This window comes from Martes martes (genome assembly GCF_963455335.1).
Source record: "Martes martes genome assembly, chromosome: 17".
NCBI classification, from domain to species: Eukaryota; Metazoa; Chordata; class Mammalia; order Carnivora; family Mustelidae; genus Martes; species Martes martes.
The window spans coordinates 1145396-1165388 of NC_137905.1; the positions used below are offsets into that span (position 1 = coordinate 1145396).

The 19993-nt window shown below is 59.2% G+C and overlaps 1 protein-coding gene across 10 annotated transcripts in view; it reads right to left on the bottom strand.

Annotated features, from left to right (window-relative positions):
• The window catches only part of ACSF3 (acyl-CoA synthetase family member 3), a 53687-nt gene that overhangs the window by 25343 nt on the left and 8351 nt on the right, over window positions 1–19993 (bottom strand). For 5 of the 10 annotated variants that reach the window (XR_013968353.1, XR_013968354.1, XR_013968355.1 and 2 more), the window contains exons 2-7: window positions 19840–19925; window positions 19034–19717; window positions 17705–17860; window positions 5603–5757; window positions 4498–4643; window positions 520–632 (exon numbers count right to left, since the gene is read on the bottom strand). Coding sequence is in view for 7 of the 10 variants with exons in the window: in XM_080829437.1 (XP_080685563.1) it covers window positions 520–632; window positions 4498–4643; window positions 5603–5757; window positions 17705–17860; window positions 19034–19717; window positions 19840–19842 (1257 nt within the window). In the remaining 3 variants the exon portion in view is untranslated. The remainder of the gene's footprint in view (window positions 1–519; window positions 633–4497; window positions 4644–5602; window positions 5758–17704; window positions 17861–19033; window positions 19718–19839; window positions 19926–19993) is intronic. The other 5 variants (XM_080829441.1, XM_080829439.1, XM_080829440.1 and 2 more) reach the window with 3 other exon arrangements.

The window sequence follows — 19993 nt, forward strand, 5'->3', positions numbered from 1 at the left end:
TGCCATCAGTCGACTGTACCTACGGGATGCTCTGCGGAAGACAGAACACCCCCTTCTCCTGCCTCACCCTTGTTAACTCAGAGGAGCAGCGAGAGCCAGCAGTCGTTCCAGCAGCCGGGCAACCTTCATGTCTGGGGCTCTGGGAGTCGCCCACACCGGCCTCAGGAGGCTCCCGGAGCTGGCACACCCACCCCGGCTTCACTAAGTGGAGACAGGACCCCGCCAGCACGGTACTTTTAACCAGATGGCGCCTACAACAACCTCCGTTTTAACAAGGGCTCTGTGAGGCTGTCACGACCCACCTCATGGCGTCCCGGTGGACGGAGCCTGGGGGCAGCGGGGCAGAGCACTGGAGGTCGGGCCCAGCACTGTCTACACGGCCACGATGCCTGGAAACACCAGCAGCTCTGCTGTCCGGAAGGAGCTGTCCCCACGCAAGGGGGGCTCAGACTGGAAGCAGAGAGCCTCACCCTCTGGGGCTGGGCGGTCACGGCCACACGATGCCCGCGTGCTGCCCACCTGTGTTTCCCTTTCGTTTCCTTCCGCGTGGAGCACGTAGGGGCGGCCCTCCTTCTTCGGGTTTTCTGAGACTATGCGCACCTCCACGGCTGGCAGCGGGGTCCCCACGGAGCCTGCAGAAGAGAGACGAGAGGGCTGCACAGAAAGCCGTAGACCCCAGAGCCAAGGGTACAGGGCTCGGCTCAGTGCACGCAGGGGGCCGCCCGGCTCCACGGCTGCCAGTGCTCACAGCCGCCCACAGCCCGCGAGGCCCGGTTCTGGACATCCGCCCACTTGGGGAGGCTCCCAGCACCTGGGCTGGAGGCTGGGGCTGGGGCCGCTTCCCCACTAGTGGCCGGCTGGGCAGTAAGGGCCCAGGGGACATGGAGGCCACCCGCACACGGAAGGCCCAAGAGGGATGGGGCTGGCAGGTGGAGAAGGCCGCCAGCATGCTGGTTCATTTAGTAGGCACCCACGGTTTGCTCCCGAAGCACCTGGTGGAGCGGCCTGCCGTGCCGAGTCCCCACGACCCCCCTAACAAAGGACCAATGCGGGCAGAGGTCCCAACGCCAAACGCTCAGCCCCGGGAGGACCCCCGTGAAGGACTCCAGGCGCTTTATCTTAACCCCTGCAAGCAGCAAGCGTCTGTCCGGGGACTAATGCCTGGGGCACTGACGCTGCCACCTGACACCTGCTCAGGATTCCGGGACCCGGACTTCCGGGCAGCTCAGTCCCACAGCCGCGTGCGCTGGAATGGCACCGCGCTGTCCCTGTGGCCTGTCTTTTGCATCTGAGGGCGGGGCTGGAACCAGAGGGCTCTCAGCTGTCCTATCCCCGGCGGCCTCGTACCTCCACTCTGGTCGGAAGCCATATCCTTGCCTGGTGGGGAGCACAGCTAGCAGCTCCCTCCCAGCCCTCTGTCTTCTCGGTTTGCTTCCAAAAGATTTGCAAATCCAAGTTAAATGTACGTGAGACACAGTGAGTCATCACAAAGGGCTCCAGGACCTCTGCACTAGCTATGGATGGAGAACAAATGTCTGTCTTACCAGAAGAGGGTCCTCTGACCGTCCTCCTCAGCCAGAAGCACCAGCCTCCCCACTCGCCGTCCTCCTCCCGCCTTTCTGTTCACCGCCTTCTCCTTCGAATATTTTTTAAAAAGGAAGAAACCCTCTTCCCAGCTTCCTCCTGCTCCGCTCTGGCCCCTCTCCCATCTCAAGAGTGAACGCTGTCATGGCCATCACGACCTGCGAGGGAAGTGCCGACGGAACCCCAGCTGGCGACAGCATCAGACACGACCGACATCTCCAGGCAGACGACGACCACAGTCCCGTAGGCCCGAGGTCCCGCCGGGTGAGGGCCCCGCACGGGAGACGCTGCAGTCCGTGCGGGGCAGCCCTGGCTCCAGACCACGTCCACCGCCCAAGTGGGCCAGACGGAGCAGGGCCATCAGCAGCGGCCGTCTCCTGCCCCTGCGGGGACGCTGCCCCCTCCTGTGCTGTCCTGCCCCCCCGCGGGGACGGCGCCCCCCCCCGTCCTGTCCTGCCCCCGCGGGGACGGCGCCCCCCCCGTCCTGTCCTGCCCCCGCGAGGACGGCACCCCTCCTGGTGTCCACCTGGGCGGCAGTGTGGGCCACAGTCAGAGGTGCACCTCGTTCTTCTGAATCTCTCCAAACCACTGCCGGCTCTCCCCAGATAAGCGTAACTGGCCTGCGGCCCTGTCCAGCATCTAGGGAGGGAGGCTGCTCTGCAGCTGGTCCCGAGAGGACGGGAAGGGGCGGCTAAGGTCCTGGAGCCCCTGGCAGTGCGCCACGGAGCCTGCCCAGGAGCTGTTCACGCCTCTGATCTCCAATTACCGCTGGTTAGGCCCGGCCGCGCGAGGCCATGAATTATTCATCCCCCTCCGTGGTAACCGCCAGGGACGCAGAGAAGGATCCGTCAGAAGATCCGACCCAGAGCTTGGCACGCGGCAAACGACACTCTTCGTGCGGCACGTCCCTCTTTCAAGGCCGGCTTTGCCCTGTGCGCCTGCCAGCCTTTGAGCACCTCTAACGGACCCGGTGTTCACCGCAGGGACCGTGAGAGCCGCGCAGCTCAGAGGCCATGCAGGCAGCCGGAAGGAGGGGCCGGGCTGGAGTGACCCTGAGTGACCCTGAGCTGGAAGCAGGTGTGGGGCCCAGGGGTGGTTGGTCACGTCCCACCCGCATCGTGAGCCCAGCCCCGGCGTCGAGAATGGACAAGACCCAAGATGCCGAGGAAAGCCCTCAACCAGGTTTCTCCAGAAACGACACCACTTTGTTTTCCAAACCGAACAACCAGCATTGTACTCGACCGCTGGCGGCCTGCTTCACGGACACGGTCACGGGCATCTGATCCTGAGGCAAGAGGAGGGACTGCACCCACGCCTGCATGTACCTCACGGCGTCCTCGAGGCCGGGTCACAGCTGCTGCCACCACCTCAGACCCAAGGATTTCTGCCCAATAAACCTTGGGGATCGGAGCCTTCGTGTTCTACCTTCCTGGAAAAGGCCAGGTGAGTTGGGGACGCTCGTGGGACCTCTGTCCTGACCTCTGCTTTCCCCGCTCAGCTGGGGGTGCTCCCTCCAGCACCAGCGTGAGCCCCCGCTGGGCCTCCCTTGCACAATGCTTCCCGTCCTGGCGCCCAGTCTCGTGTTTGCTCTTCTAATGAACAAGGGGGTTCCCCATGCATCTCTACTCCCTCCTTTCCCCCGACACCATGCGCTCCTGGCAAAGCAGGTGTCCCAGGGCGACAGTGCAGACACCCGCTCCGCCCCAGGCCAGCCGTGCAGCCCCGGCCACTTGTGTGGTTGCCTAAAGCCTGTGTCAAGGGGGTATGGTCACCCCTGCGTCGGGGCTGCTCTGGACACACTGTGGCTGCTTCTGGGGAGGCTAAGTACTCACCCACCTTTTGACCAGCAACCCCACCCTGGGTGTTGACCCACGAAAAATAAAGGCACGAGTTTGCAGAGGGCCTGCACACACAAATGTCCACAACAGCTCTGCCGGTAACTGTCCCCAAACAGACACAAGCCCGTGTCCTTTGGTGGGGGAGCAGGCTAAGAAACAGTGGCCTATGCACACCATGGGATTCTACTCAGTGAGGGAAAGGAACCTGCGTCCACATGGGTGAGTCTTGGACACATCCTGCTGAATAGGACCCAAAGGCCGTGTCCTGTACGAGTCATTGTATGACATTCCGGAAGCAGCACGACTACAAGAGGAGAGAACAGACGCATGCTGGCCTGGCCTGGGGTGGAGGAGGTGCTGAGCCGTCACAGTCGTCCGCATCTCAAGCCTGGATCGGCTTTTCAAAACCTGTTTTCAGAACCTCACAGAAGCAGACATGGGCAGGGCGAGCGTGACTGTGTGTGCGAGATGAACGGATGCAGAGTGTAATCACGGAGTCAGAGGTATGCTGCTGGGACTTCTGTGCTGTGGGCCCCCGGGGCTGGGGGGGACACCGCGTGGAGACCAGGAGAGCACCGAGAGCAGAGCGGGGCACATCCACATCTCGGGCTGCGGTTCTGTCGGCAGGGTCCCTGCTAAGGATCCAGGACGTGCAAGTCTGACTTAATGTCAGACCGTCTCAGAGAAGGCTGGACACTGAGCCCAGGGCGCGGAGCCCCATGCCTGGATGACCCCCACCCCCACGGCCCCCGTGCCGTGCATGGCTCCAGGTGCCTGCGCGGGAGGCTCCGGCCAGTAGCCCACGCGGCCCGCACGGAAGCAGCGCCTGCCCCGGGACGCGCTCTGCTGGGCACACGGTCCTGGTCATTCTCGTTCTTCCATTTGTCACCCGGGAAGGACACTGGTTTCAAGGACACCTTTCTGTCCTGTCCCTGACAGGCCACGTGGGAAAAATGTGAGTGCCCACGGGGAAGAGGCCACGGCCGCCCCAAGGAATTCCCTGGCCCGGCAAGACGGCATCCTCCCCGGCCCAGCCCAGCTGAGGGCGAGGACACAGCCAGGAGGCTACTTGTACCTGGCACACGCGTGGCGGTCAAGGGGTTGGACAGGGCCATGCCGATCTCCGTCATGCCGTAGCGCTCCAGCAGAGTGTGGCCCGTGATGCCCTGCCACCTCTCCAGCACGGGCAGGGGCAGGGCGGCCGACCCCGAGACCATCAACCTATGAGCACAAGAGAGGCAGCCTCAGCTTCCTGCAGCCAGCCCTGGGCTGGACAGCGCCACGCTCTCCACTCAACCCCTGTGTCCCCAAGCTCACGACGAGAACGCCCACCGGCGGCTAAACCCGAACTCTGTTCTTTTCAAAGAGTTTGTGGGGGCATCTTCGAGTAAAACAGGTCTTCAAAAGGAACAGGTAACTACAGTAAAAACACAATTTTAGGGTCTTTGGAGGTGTTCTTTGCACACGACGAATACACTGTAAGCGGCCCTAGACCACAGCTATGACCGTAAGGATTCCGTCTGTGGGTAAACTGCTTCCGGGTCTAAGGAGCAGGAGGGGCAGCCGCGGGGACAGCCCAGGGCCGAGCACCAAGGCAGCCGGCGGGCTTGTGGCGTGACACCGGTCACTCGCACCACACCGAGTGCAGCCCATTCACGCCAGCCAGGCCGCGCGCTCTGTGTGCCGTGAGAGGCTGTGCTTGCCACGGAACGCGTGTCACGTGGCTCTGGTCCCGGTAGAAGTCGCCAAGCCACCCACCCGTGTGTGCACTGTCTCGGGGCTCACACCCGAGCAGGAATCAGGCCAAACGACGCTGTGTCTGTGGGCTTGTGAGAGAGGGCAGAATAAGCCTCATGCCGCGGAAGGGCCCAGAAGGTCCAGCACGTGTCTGTCAATGGGGCTTCGAGGGGCAGGGTAGGGGTGGGCGCTCCATGGGGAGAGGGGCTCGAGGGCCAGAACGGGGGCCTGAGCCCTCACCCTTCCAACTGGACCATGAGACAGACAGAGACAGACGCAGAGAGGGACAGAACACCGACAGACCAGCAGAAAACGCAGCTCGCTACAGCTCTAAAGGCTGGAAAATACTGCTTCCTACCCCCTGGACCTGTTCGGCCGAACATGTGTGATGTCAGCTGCCCTCTAAGGCCTTCAGGGCAGGAGAGCGGGTCGCTTCCATTTACCTAATTCTCTGCTCACAAACTGCGCGGACAAAAGCCCGGACGTGAGGCTCGGTGAAATGTCTGTCGTAATAATCCATCAGCTTGGCGTAGATCGTGGGCACCGCCATAAACACGTTAATCCGCGGACTCTCACCACCTAAGAGCTTTTCCCAAACCTAGAAAGGAAGCAGGAGGGATACAGGGAGACGTGAGAAAACTCGCACAGGCTCAAGGCGGCCAGCCACGGCTGGCTCCCGTGCGGCTCCCCGCACAGAGGCCGCCCCCTCCCTCAGCTTTAAAGGGCCCGGATGCAGCTCCCACAATGAGGCGTGTCACCTCAGTGACTCTGACCGTTCCTGTGAGAGCCGGATACTGGTGTCCGGCTGCAGGGGGACCTGTGAGGGGGGACAGTCTGCAGGGAGAGAGCAGGGGCACGGGTCCAGCCTTGGGTCTGCTGTCAGGAGAGGTGACGCACCTCCCCCTCTCCCAGGTGGCACTGGTGAGCCTGCGGGTCGGCCCTGGGCCTGGCCCCAGCAGACACGCGGGGATGGTGGATGCATGTCCGTCCGGTGAGGTGAGAAAAAACCGTGTGCGTTCTGTGTTTTGTTGGGTAGCAGATGCTCCCTGTGTCCATACAGAGATGCCCCAAGACCTCCCTGTTGGCAGGTGTCCCCCCCAGTCTTAGAGAAACTGGCGCGGCGTCCCACTCTGTCTTCACCACATCGCTGCCAAGTAAGCCTCCGGTGACTGGACCTCGCCCCAAAGTGTTCGAGGGGCCAATCCCATGCACCCTGACCCATAAGAGGAAGGGCTGCATGGAGGGCGGGCGTATCAGGGGAAATAATGCCATTCTTTTAAAGACAACAATCAGCACCGCCACAAGCAAAGCATGTAGGGAAACAGGAAAAAGTGACCCATGATTATGGAGAAGAAGTCAAAAGAGGCCGACCCGCAGGAGATCCAGATGTTGGAGTTAATCAGACAAGGAATTCAAGGTCATTACAACAAACAGGCCTATGGAATTTTGCAAAAAAGATGAAAAAAATGAGGGAAAATCAAGGGTTTCATCAGAGAAGTGGAAATCCAAAAGAGAACCATTACAAAAACGGAGACGTGTTATCTGAAGTCAGGAATTCACCGGGCAGACTCAGACGCAGACGGGGCAGCACAGAAGAAAGGACAGAAACGGTGAGACACAGGCTCACGGAGAAGGTCCACGCAGAAGCAGGACAGGACAAGACAGAGCAGAGAGAGCGACATGCGGGCCACGGAGGAAACACCACACGGCACAGCTGTGGGCCTGGCAGGAACACCCCACGTCCGTGGGCTTGTGGCCTCGACACAGACCAGACAGTGCGTCTCCCCCACCTGAGCTCAGCGTCAACGCGCCCCCCCCAGAACCCCACGGAGCCCTGGTGCAGAAACTGACCGGCTGACCCGGCGCTCACACGGGAGGGTAGAGACCCGATGGTGCCAAGAGGAGCGTGAAAGGGGAATCATCGTGGAGAACTCACACCTCTCAGCTCCTGACCTTGCTCCAGATAAGAGTGACCACAGCAGGGCGGTGCCGGTGGAAGGCCAGAGCCCCAGATCGACAGCCCGACCAGGGCCCAGGATAAGCAACACTTGCACGGCCTGTTGTCTGTTTGTAAAGACTCTGTGTATTTAATTATCTTAGAGAGAGCGCGCTGCGTGAGCGAGTGAGCACAGGGGAGGGGCAGAGGGAGAGGGAGAAGCAGACGCCCCACTGAGCGCTGAGCCATGGGTGACTCAGCCTCACAACCCTGAGGTCACGACCTGAGCCAAAACCAAGAGCCACTGGGTGGCTCAGTGGGTTAAAGCCTCTGTCTTCGGCTCAGGTCATGATCCCAGGGTCCTGGGATCGAGCCCCACATCCGGCTCTCTGCTCAGCGGGGAGCCTGCTCCCGCCCCCCCCCCGCCTCTGCCTGCCTCTCTGCCTACTTGTGATCTCTGTCTGTCCAATAAATAAATAAAATCTTTAAAACAAAACAAAACAAAACAAAAAAAAACCCCCAAGAGTCAGACACTCAGCTGACTGACTGCTCCAACCAGGCGCCCTGTGCCCGACTGGTTTTTGACAAGAGAGAGAGCCCTCACTTCAGCTGTAGAAAGACCGATCTTTCCAACAGACAGCATAAGGGGGACTGAGCAGCCACCTACAGAGGGACGGATTCCAGACCTTTGCCAGACAAAAAAATTCACCCAAAGTGAACCAGAGACTTAAATGCATGAGCTCAAACTAGACAACTTCTAGGAAAAAATCTCTATGATTTTGGATGAGCAAAGATTTCTCAGATATCACACCAAAAGCACGATCTATGAAATTAACTGATACAATGGATTTCATCCAAACTAAAATCACGTGTTTCAGAAGACACCATTAAGAAAATGAAGAGACAAACGAGACTGGGAGAAAACACCTGTAAACATCTGTCTGACGAAAGACTGACGTGTGGAACGTACACTGACGCCTAGAGACTCAATGAGATCAATAACCCGATGCAAACATGGGCAAAGGTCTAAAGACCTCACCAAGGAAGACACAGAAATGCGACTGAGACCATGAAAAAACGCTCAGCATCACTGCTCATCAAGGAAACGCAAATCGAGGGGCGCCTGGGTGGCACCGTCGGTTAAGTGTCCAATTCTTGGATTTGGCTCAGGTCATGATCTCAGGGTTCTGGGATCAGGCCCCATGTCGGGCTCTGCATTCAGTACAGACTCTGCTTCAGACTCCCTCTCCCTCTGCCCCTCCCTGCTCACATACTCTCTCTCAAATAAATAATCTTTAAAAAAGAAAAAGAAATGCGAATTGAAAGCTCGGCAGACCTCACCTCCGTCTGCTAGAACTGGAACAATGACTGAACACAACAATAAGGGCTGGCCTGATGTGGAGAGACTAGGGTCCTTGCACACTGCTGGTGAGAGTGGAAACAACAGCCCATGTGGAAAATAGTTTGGAAGTTTCTTAAAATACGAAACATAAACTTGCCCTATAATCTGACAATTCCATTACTGCATACCTCTGTAAGGTAAATGAAAACATGTCCACACAAGGGCCTGGGTGCAAATTTTCATAGAGCATTACTCTTAACAGACCCAAACTGGAAGCAACCCACAGCCCACGAGACAGCTGCTGGGCGAACAGAGCGCGCGCGCCCACACAACAGGGTGCTCTTTGGGAACAAAAAGGCGACCACTGCCCCACGCCCTGCAACGTGGGTGAAACTCTGAGATGTTTTGCAGAAAGAAGGAAGCCAGACATAAAACACTGCAAGCTGTAGGACTCAGTACACATGCACTGTCCAGGAAAGGGACTGTGTGGAGACACAGGCTGATGGCAGTCACCAGGGGTGGCGTGGGAGCAGGGGGTGAGACAATGGCGGACAACTCTAGATTTATGAAGAATCACTGAATTATTTGCAACAGTGGCTTCCAGAGTGTGTGAATCACACCTGGACAGAGCTGCAAGAAAGACACGATATGAACACTGGAGGGCAACAAGCTGGGAGACTGGTGAGCCGAGCCAAAAAGGGCACGGCTGAGAGGAGCACACGGGGAACGCCACAGGAGAGGCCTGGCAATCAGCGTCGGCGTTACGGGCTCCTGACTGCTTAAAGCAACGACAGTGACGACGTGTTGTGAAGATAAAGGAAGGAATAACGGACGGAAGTCAAACACACAGGAAGCACACGTGCATTAGAGAAAAGCCTCTGACACAACAATGACCAAGAGGAATAGAAGAGAAACATAAACGACCCACGTCAGAGCTAAATGAGACATCACCACAGACCCCAGAGGCACTAAATGCACAAGGAGAGAACTTACAGTGAATTTCACAGTTGTGATGAGAGGGACCATTTCCTTTAAAAAGCAAAACTTACCGAGACAGATACAAGAAACAAAATATAAACATTAGAAGTCTTATATCTGTTAAAGGAATCGAACCCTTAACTAAAAGCCTTCCTGGAGAGGTCTGGCCCGGATGGCTTCCACGGCAAGCTTGAGCAGACACTCAAGGGAAGGAGAGTTTCAGCCCCACACCAACTGGCCCAGGAAGAAGCCCTTCCCAAGGGAGCACTGTGCCGACATGGGAGCCCAGCGAGAAGGTCCCGAGAGAGCTGCAGACCACGCTCCTCATGAACACACGTGTAGAAGCCTGAGCAAAGTATCAGCAAATGAAATCTAGCAATACAGAAAATGACAGTACATCCCGACCCTAGGTCATCTGCTGCAGGGCTGCCAGGTGAGGAAGCTAGAAACATGGAAGAAGTGTGTGAGCAGACCACAGCGACGGGAGGAAACAGACAACAAATGAAGGGGCAGATGCCACGTGATCATCACAGCAGACACGGCCATCTAATACTCTATCCTCGAAGGTAAAAGCTCTCAGCAGACAAGGAGGTGCCAGGTACGTCCTCCAGCTAACATGTGGCATCTACAAAACCAACAGCTAGCATCACACTTAACCGTGAAATGTTAATGCCTTCCCCGACTCTGAGTAAGCCAATGATCGCCACACCATTACTGCTTCCAAATCAGTGCTTCAAAAGTAAAAATTCTCTGTATCACAAGACACTGTTAAAAAAGACACTGGTTTGTGAAACAAAAACCAGACTGGAAAAAGATTCACAATATGTCATTCTGACAAAGGCCTTTTATCCAGAATATATAAAGAACACCTACAGATCAATAACAAAGAGATGGCTCAATATGAAAAGATCTCTGAATGACCAGCAAGCACACAGAAAGGTGCTCACGAGAAACGCAAGTTTTATAACAAAAGTGAGGGCACCCACCGCACACCCAGGAGGGCAGCTAAAATGTAACAAGTCCGAACAGCTGAGCGTTGGCAGGGTGGAGCCCTGTGGCCCTTGTCCCTGCGGACAGAAGCACAGGACAGAAACAAGAGTCGACAGTTTCTCAAGTTAACCGCACATGACTCCACGACCCACTAATCCTATCCCTGGTATTTACTCCAGAGAAATGAATACAACAGGATAACAATGCCCAGCTGTGGGACCCCTGGCCATGAGAAGGAATTAGCTGTTGCCACGTGAATGTGGATAAATCTCAAAGGTATTATGGGGACACACGAGACACAGGAGCACAGTCGCCGTGGGTCCATCCCACGCAAGCTTCAGAAACAGATCAGCTGTCTTAGAGTAAGAAAATGCAATGAGGTGGCTATCTTCAGTGGGGTAGCTGGAAGGAGGCACAACAGACCTTCCGGCAGGCCGGGAACATTTCATATCCAACCTGGTGTGCCCCACACACTCACCACGACATGGTGAACCACACACTGAGATCTGTGAGTCACACTGCATGCACACCACACCTCAACAAAAGGAAGCGAAAACACACCCACGGACATGATGGACAATGCCCAGTGTGGATGAGAATACGGAGCAACACGGAGCAAGCCTCACCCTCGCTGTCTTGGAGAAGTCTGCAGGTTTCAGCACAATTAAAGCCCCATCCAGCCCAGCTAGTGTCTGGCACCGGCAGGCACAGACCCAGGAGAAGCACCCACAGAGAGATCCCGATGAGAATGTCCACAGCAGCTTATTCATAATGTCCCCAAACTGGAAACAACCCAATGTCCTTCATGGCAGCGGGGATAAGCGACGGAACACAACGCAGCAACACAAAAGACCGAGTGACAAGCGACGCAGCACGAGAATGAATCCCGGTGCAGCGCCATGAGCTGCAGGGCACAAGGGAGCACATGTTGTCGTGTTCATTCACATGAGGAGTACGCGGAACGTACCCACGGCAACAGAGCCGGGCCAGTGTCAGCTCTGGTGGGTGCGGGGGAGGGGTGCTGAGGCAGGAGAGGACCTTCCGGGGGGAGGAGAACGTCCTCTGTCTTCACCTGGGTGCAGACAGCAGCATGGGGGGCACAGGCGTAAAGGCAGATGCGGCACATGCCTGACGCACATACGCCTGAACGTGGCCTGAACGTGCGCAGATCATCGTCCGCGGAAGCGAGCGTCCCCGCCGCTCAGACCCTGAGCCCGAGCTCTCGGCAGTGAGCGTCGGTGAGTGCGGACGGCAGGTGCCCTGCGGGACTGCTAGGCAGGTGGGCCACCCACCACCGGGAAGTCTCCCCCTCACCATCACAAAATGGGAACCTGAATCCCATCTCTCAAGCCAGCCACAGAATCTCAGGGGATACAAGGGACAGGGGACACGTTAAATGACACTACCGGGATGCAATGTGCAAAAGGACACGCAGCCCGACTTCTTAAAACAAAACACGCCAGGAAGATGCAGAGGGAAGCCTGCGGGTAAAGCCATCCAGCAGGAGCCGGGCGTCACCGGGACCCAAGCCCGACACACTGGAGGCCACGGGCAGCCCTGGCACTGAGGACCCTGCTGGTGATGCCTGATATCGGGGGTTCTGGCTCGTCGCTCCGTGGTGACGGCGCTGTCACAACTCTAAGAAAAAGCATCCTTAGCTTCAGGGGTGCAGAAATCATCTGACACCTGCGGTTCCTTTCGATTGACCGACATAGGAGACGACGTTTCCAGCTGAAACCAGAGCGACCCCAAGCCCGGAGCCGCTGAGGCCGGGTGACGGCGCACGGGCAGTCATCGCTCTCGAAGGGCTCTGAGACACAACCGACTTTAGAAAGTTTTAAGACTTGATGAAGGAGGTTAGATTAGGTGATCTCTCTAAAGGCCCTTAGCTGATATGGTACAATTCTTCCCAAGCACAGAAGTGAACTAATATTTATTAGCAAGAAAATATTAAGAATTGATGTACAATCAACATTTGGTACGACTGAGGAAGTCCACTTAGGTGAACACAAGCCCACTTATTACTGAGCAGAGAAACGAGAAGCGAAGATAAAAAAAATGGGTGTGGTGAGCTTCCGGCAGCTGAGTGGAAGACAGAGAGCCAACAGCTCCGGATCACGGTGCACCGAGCGGCGAGCAAGGACGGAACCCGCGGGGACAGGACGGCTGCCTGACGAGGCCCTTGTGGCCCAGGTGTGGCCGTGAGCTTGACCAGCCGCTCTCTCTCCCCCCACACACCATGGCACTGATCTCTGCGGGCCCCCTCCAAGCTCTGGAACGCAGATTTGCTGGAAATTCTGGGTAGCCTCTTACTTCCCACTGGCTTGTAAAGACCCATGGGTCCGCCAGATTGGCGCTGCCTGTCACTGGGGAACATGTGGCCTTGAGATGAGGGCAGCTAAAAAGTGTGTGGCCGTCCCGATCCGGCTAAGGTGAACTGCCCAACGCTACGTGGCACTCATATGTGTGGCTGACCTGTGTGCAGACCCTGCCAGCTCCTGGCCTGATGAGCCCCGACAACACCCTCCCCTTGGCCAGACCTCATTCTGCCCACCAAGGTCTCACCTGTTGCCAGGAGCATGTGGACAAGAGGACACAACGGGACAGACTCCCACATCCCAGGGGAGGTACCACGGGGCAGCTCCTCCCTCACAGGCTGCTTGGCGCGAGATGGGGGAGGACAGGCCCCACAAGCTGTCCATCCACTCTGGGGAGCCGTCGTCTGCTCCCCAGGCTTCGCACTCAAGGCTACAGGAAGGAGGGAACATGTGCTGACTGGTGCTGTGGTCCTCCAGCCTGGCCTCTGACCCCAGCACACAGGTGACAACCAGATGCCACCTCCTGAGGGCACCTGTTCTGGCACTCACCCAAGTCAGCAAAGGGGGCAGCGGCTGTCCTGAAATGCCACATTTCCTCCCCGCTGTCCCAGCTCCTCCGGAAACTAACACTCGTCCATCTCGGGATCCCGTGCGGCCAGCGGGCCTCCCTGGAGCTCGCCTCTCGCTGGCAAGAGCTCTTCTGAGGCAGCCGGACCGCAAAGCGCTGCTGTGCTGTGAGCGGCCACAGCAGATCAGACAGTGGTTCCCAAATCAGGCTGCCCACAGGAACCCCTGTGAGCTTGCAAACTTGCTGGGCCGGGACGCCACCCACCACGGAGGCAGCCGTGGGAGGGGCCCAGGCACCTCTCTCACTCTCCTCTCCCCACTACGCCCTGCTGTGTCACCAGGACGGGAACGAGAGCTCAGGTCCCAGGCCCGTGGGACTGCTAGGCAGGTGGGGGACCGCAGGGAAGCCTTAACCAGCTGGACACAGTGACCCCAAGGGTCAAACCATCACTCGTTTTTTGGCAATCCTAAACAACACAGAAAGCTGTTCTTGTGTTCTGAGGTGCTCCGGTCAAAAGTGGGCGACGAGGCCTCAGCTCCTGTGGTCTGTGGGCACACCCTGCCCGAGAAGCCCCCACACTACGGCTCCGACCTGAGACTATGGGAGTCTCGCGCGCTCTGCCCCCCCCCAACTCTGCAGACACCGTAATGTACATTCAGACTGAAGACACCCCCCCCAACCCCACCAAGATGCCCATTGCTCAGATCCCAGAATGAACTTGGTCTGGGGTCACAGGTCTCCTGGGGCAGCATGGTTACGCCAGGGAGAGTGTCCTGGGCAAGGGCGGGGACCCCAGCAGCCTACATGGCTGAGCCCCTGGGAGCCCCAACCCCATGTGACCAGGGTTCTGGGGCGGCCGGCACAGCCTCTGCCCGGCAGGCAGGTTCCCAGGAGGTCCCACGGCACCACCGTGATTTAGTGCCTTTGGCAGAAATCGCCCCCTTGGCCAGAGGCGGAGATCCTGGGGTGTCAACCAGAGGGAATCCACGGAGACACAGGAGGGACACGGCCTCATCAGCAGCTGGCATGTCCCGCTGTGATGCCAGCATTTGGCCTACCCACCTCCCCGCCTGCCCTCACGTTAATAAGGCCATCTCGTGAGGCCCCATCATGGGCCACGGAGAGCCTGTCACCCCAGAGCCGGCCCATGCCGGGCTTGGTGGGGAGACCCCCCAGAGCCCAGGACCCCAGGCCGTCTACCGCCACCGCAGAAACCTTACATAGAGTTCCTCAGCAGAAGCTACGAACCGTCTCCTAAGCCCACATGGTACAAAGCAAAGAAGCTGTTGCTGCTAATTTACATGGAAAACTGTTGAGCGTTTCCAGATTCCCCTCAGAACCCGAGGCTTTTCTGATACCTTGGAATTCATCTTGCTAATGGACGCACAAAATAAACTGAGAAAAAGCACAAATGTTCACAGACACAAAAGTGTACACACCCAGACCTTTGCAGGGAAGTTACTGTTTCAAGGGTGATGGATTTTAAGTGGACAGCTGTGTTACACTGATCTACTTACACTGATTCTTCACTTGATACAAAAAAACTTATTAAACCAACAACTGTACCCCCTCCACGGCTGAATGCCCGTGCCACAAATCCACACACTCACAACGTACTTAAGTGAGACGGCACACATAGGTTTTGAGCTGGCCGCCCACCAGCGCACCCTCATTGTCGCTCACACAGCGAGAGGGGTCCACGTGCCATCCAGTCACCCACAAACGCCCAGACCCTGTACTGCTTTACGTCCTCGGGACACCCCACGGACAGAAGGGGCGACATCCTAGGGGGAGTGAGGAGATGCGCAGGACACCTGGCCAGAGGTGGTGACCAGTGCAGGTGCAGGGGCAGAAGCAGGGCCACAGTGAGGAGGGCAGTGGCCTCGGGCATCATGGCTATGGGCACATTTACTTCAAGAGAGGCTCGAGTGTCGGAAGGGGAGGGGGAGAGAGGCAAGGGGACACAGAGCGCCCTCGGAGATGAGGCCCGGGCTAGCGGGCTGTGAGGGCACCGGGTCCGGGTGAGTTGCCTGGGGGGAGACCAGGCTTGGGTTGGGGGGGGCAGTGCTTCCTTCCTGTTCCTTCTCTGTGGTTCCTGGGTCTGTGGTTTGGGGAAGAAAAGGTCTGCTCGGTCTCATACTGCTGCCCCGATGGGTGTCCCTGCCACCCCCACCAGGAGCACACACGTCACTCCCAAATCAGGAGCTGGGACATGGGGATTTTCACAACATCGGCCAGTGTCGGCTGTCAGCCACTGGGGCTGCAAGTCAGCGTGGGTCGGCCTCTCCCTCTGTTTAAAGGGAACCTGGAAGCTTAGGTCTCTAGAGATCTGGTTCTGCCCCTCCCTCTTCCCGCCTCTAAAACCAAGCCGAGGATGGGGGGCCCTGGGCAGCACGGCAGTGGCTCCCGAGAAGGGCTGGCCATTCGTCCAGGTCAGGGCAGCCATCCATCCGGTCAGGGTTGGGGAGAGCAGGGCCCTCGGTCAGAGTCCTGCCAAGAAGGGGCGCGTGCATGGGGGGGTCACACATCACGTCTGCTGGGAGGCCTTTATGTCTAGAAAGCTGACAGCGCCCTAGCCTGCTGCCCCAAAGGGCATCTGCAAGCAGCAGACTCTCTGTCCGCATAAGACCACTCGGGACCCTGCTGCTCAGGAACAGCTGGAGGCGGAGCTGTGGCGGCTGAAGGGGCTGAAGGGGTGGACAGCAGGCCCCGAGCCCTCCAGGAGCTGTGCCCTGGGCTCTCGGGACAGGTCCGAAGCAACCACCTGGTCCCGAGGACCTCCAGCCCTGTTGTCCAGTCCGAGGCTACTCCTTCTCTAACTCCTACCACCGGCCGTCAACAGACAGGCTCACCGGCTCATCCAAGGCGAGTTCCTCCTGGACTGAAACTCTAGCGGCCGCCAGAGAAGAAAGGGTCCCCTTCTCCATGCTCTGTCTTCCTGGGAGAGGCCCTTCCTGGGAGGGGCTGCGACGCCCCTGCTGCGTGCTGGGCGCTCCTGCACATCCCCGGGGCAGCGCTCACACGGCTCCTCCTCCCCAGAGGCCGACACCGAGGGTCAGAGAGGCAGAAGGTTGTCTGGGCCGTGCTGTTCCGCGCGGCTGAGCTGGGGCTAGGCCAGCCCACCCCCAGGGCCTCACCCCGGACACGCGTGTGGATCAGGGCTCTGGGCTGCGAGGGGAGGATGGCGCCTACGGCAGACAGGAAGGTGGACGCTGCTGAACGCGGGAGACCAGGAACCCTGAGGCGCCTCCGGGAGGGCTGCTGGGCAGGGAACCTGGGCGCTCTCCCGAACAGACCGTCCGTTGGGCCGGGAGCCTTCAGGCAGCCGGAGTGCTGGGTGAGCGCCCGCCGGAGCGCGAGCTCGGTCTCCTCCGGCTGGGGATGGGCCCCCCCTGCGGGACAGCGCCCACAGGGCCACCGATCCACACCATGAGCCCGGCCTCAGGGGTGCCCTGGGCTCTTCACCTTGGCAATCTGACGATTTGGTGTTTTGAAAAGTAGTATGACATGACCTAACCATTCTCTTTGCAACATCTTCCCTGTGACTAGAAGCTCTGTTCATCACATAAATTACAGCAAAAGTCAACGCACGTTTCAAAGCGCCATGCTTCAGCGTCTCCGCGGAGCGAACGCAGTCAGCCAGCCGTGCGGGGTGGCCCCTCCCAGGATGCAGCCCCAGCCGCTTTCTCCGGGGGTGGTCTGTGTGGAGCCCGGCCTCAACCACCACAGATGGGAAACCGAGGCTCAAACAGAGTCCAGCAGCAGGTCCGCACCTGACCAGGTCTGTCTTCCCTGCAAAGTGGCCTCGTCATCACTGTGCTCTGTTCCACAGGGGAGCCCGGGGGGGCTGCCCTGCCGGGCTGATTGGGCGGGGAAGGAACACCACACTGCAAAAACGCGCACACCGGGGACCAACCAAGGCCCCCAGCTGCACCTCCTGCTCCAGAACAAAGGAAAGCTGGTGCTCTTGGCTGAGCAACGGGCCCAAAACGTCCTGTTCTAATCCACGTGGATACGCCACCTCGTGGGGCAAAGGGACTCTGCAGACGCGGTTAAGGCTTGTGAGAAAGCAGGGTGCCCTGGCCGCGCACACAGACCCTATGTGCTCACGGGGTGCAGAGGCGGCGGGCAGAGCTGCGGTGAGGCGGCTGACAGGCAAGGGCACGGGGCCGTGGGATGCCAGAAGCGGCAAGAAACGGCCTTTCCAGACGCAGGCAGCCCCGCCCACACTCCGACGTTCGCTCCCCAAGACTCCCAGAAGTCTGGGTGTTGATTCAGGCTCTCCCAGTCTGGGATCACTTGTTAGAGCAGCAACAGGGACTCACACAGCCGGCAAAGCTGACACCGCCGAGGAAGGCGCCTGGTCCACGGGCACCGGGACCCAGCCACAGCGCGACCCTGACCCCAACTCACCAGCTGCGCACTGAACTCGGGGAGCATCACACAGGTGGCCCCCACCCAGAGCGGACACAGCAGCTTGTTGACCACGCCGTGCACGTGGTGCAGTGGGAGGACGTGGAGAATCACGTCGTCTTTACTCCACGCCCACTTGTGGACCAGCCCCGTCACCTGTGGGATGACAGCACAGCCTCAGACGGGAAGGAAGCCACCAGGCCAGCCAGGGCCTCCACAGCCGGGGAGACAAGCTGGGAGGCTCGCGCTCTGCCGGCCAGCCCTTCACAGCATCTGGAGGGGACGGCGGCCACGTGCCCAAGGGTCTGCTGGCTTGCCTGCAGACCCCCAGTCCAAGAACAGAACTGGACACGGTCAGAGCTTTGATGTGGGGGCCCCAAGGCCTCCACGTGCGCTCTTGGCGGCCCCCTTCCCCGGCAGGCAGAGGTGTGGTCCCGGCTCCGGTGGGCCCTGGGGTTCCAGGCGTCCGCAGGGTCCGGGCCTGAATCCGAGCGCCCACCCTACTCTGCCTGCTGACTCGGCGCCTCCCTCACCCCAGCTGCACGGTCACAGCACCCGGAGGTGGGTTCCCACTACGTCCTAAGCTTTGAGTGAGATGCACCGTGAAACACGCCCACTGGAATCTTCTGAAAGTCACCCGTGAGGACGCCGCCCACAAGCCTCCATGACCACTACGGGCAAACACAGGGACATACGCACCCTCACAGGCACTGGGCAGCACACGGTCTCTGCAGACAAGAGGTACGTCTTGCAGGAGACAGAGAGAACCTACCAACGATGCCGTGGCTGCAGTCAGCCCGGACTCAGTTTACCCCGCCGCTGAGACTCAGTGGCACTGACCTCACACCTCACCTCTGGTTCTGAGCGTCTCCTATTTTACTGCTCCTAGAGAACGAGAGTCTGGACCATGTATTTCGGAAGCAGGGAGGACAGAAACGGCAGGTAAGTGAAGCAGCTTGGGGAGCTCGGCTGAGATGCTGAGCCCCGGGATGCGAGAACGGCACCCGAACGTGGGACCCGAGGCCTGCACTCAGATCTCGAGAGAAGGCCGGTTCTCAGTGCCGAACCTGCGTCCAAATGTTCGTGCCCCAGCTGCTGCCTCTGAAACCCTCAGCATCATATACGGGCCACGCTGTCCTTCACTGGCTGGGGAGCCCTAAGGAGCCCTCGGGGGGCTCCCACTTTCCCAGAGCCCACCCCACGGGTCTGAGGGACTGGTGGCCACTTCCGGCCACAGGCTTTAGGGAGGGCCATTAGAATGGGGGCAGCCACAGGTGGTGGCCTGGGAAAGGCAGGACAGCCCCCCCCCCCGGGGCCCCCAGCACTCACCATGGCCCTGATGTTGCGGTGAGTGCTCAGCACGCCCTTGGGCCTCCCCGTAGTCCCACTGGTGTAGATGATCATGGCGCCTCGGTCTGTCCAGTTCCTCTCAGGCACCCCCCACGCCCCAGGCTCCTCAGGGGCCGTACCATAGACCGTGGGTGGGAGGGGCAGCAGGGGGACCCCCAGCTTCCTGACCACCGGGCTCAGGAGCTCCAGGTACTCCTGGCTGGCGAGGACCACAGCACTCCGGGAGTCTCGGATGAAATACTCCAGCTCAGCCTGGGGGTGCTTCCGGTAGAGGGGGACAGCGATGCCTCCGCTCATCCACGAGGCCCACTGTGCCACCACGTAGGAGACGTCGTTGGAGCACATGAAGGAGACCCTCTCCTCCTGGAGGTCCCCGTCAGCACGCTCAAGGAGACGGCACAGCTCCCGGGACAGGCGCAGGCTGTGGTTGTACAGGTCCCTGTACGTGTGCTGGCCATGCTGGTCAACGAGAGCAATCCTGTCTGCGAAGGCCAGGGCGCGGGTGTACACCGGGGCACTCCTGTCAGCACAGACGGCTGGGGCCGTGTGCAGGGGGCTGCTTCCGCCGCCTCTCCAGGGGGCCAGCCGCTGGGAGGCCACAGCACAGAGCAGGCGCGGGAAGGACATCATGGGACGGGGCAGCATCACGCCAGCTTCACGGACCTGGGGCCGGAAGAGAGGAACAGCAAAGCACGGTCACCCGTCCGCTGTCCCCTCTGCCGGCCCGACGGAGCGCGCCCCCCGCACTCCCGAGGTAACCTCCCCCTGCAGAAGGCGAGGCACACCATGTGACACCTTCCGGGTTCATTCGCTGCCCAACATTCCAGCTCTTGTCTCCTCTCAGGGATGGACTTCAAAAGCAGTCAAGATGCTAAAACAATGAAACTCAGTAAAACCAAGGAAAAGCGAATTCAGTGCCCTTAAAGTAAATTCTGAAGA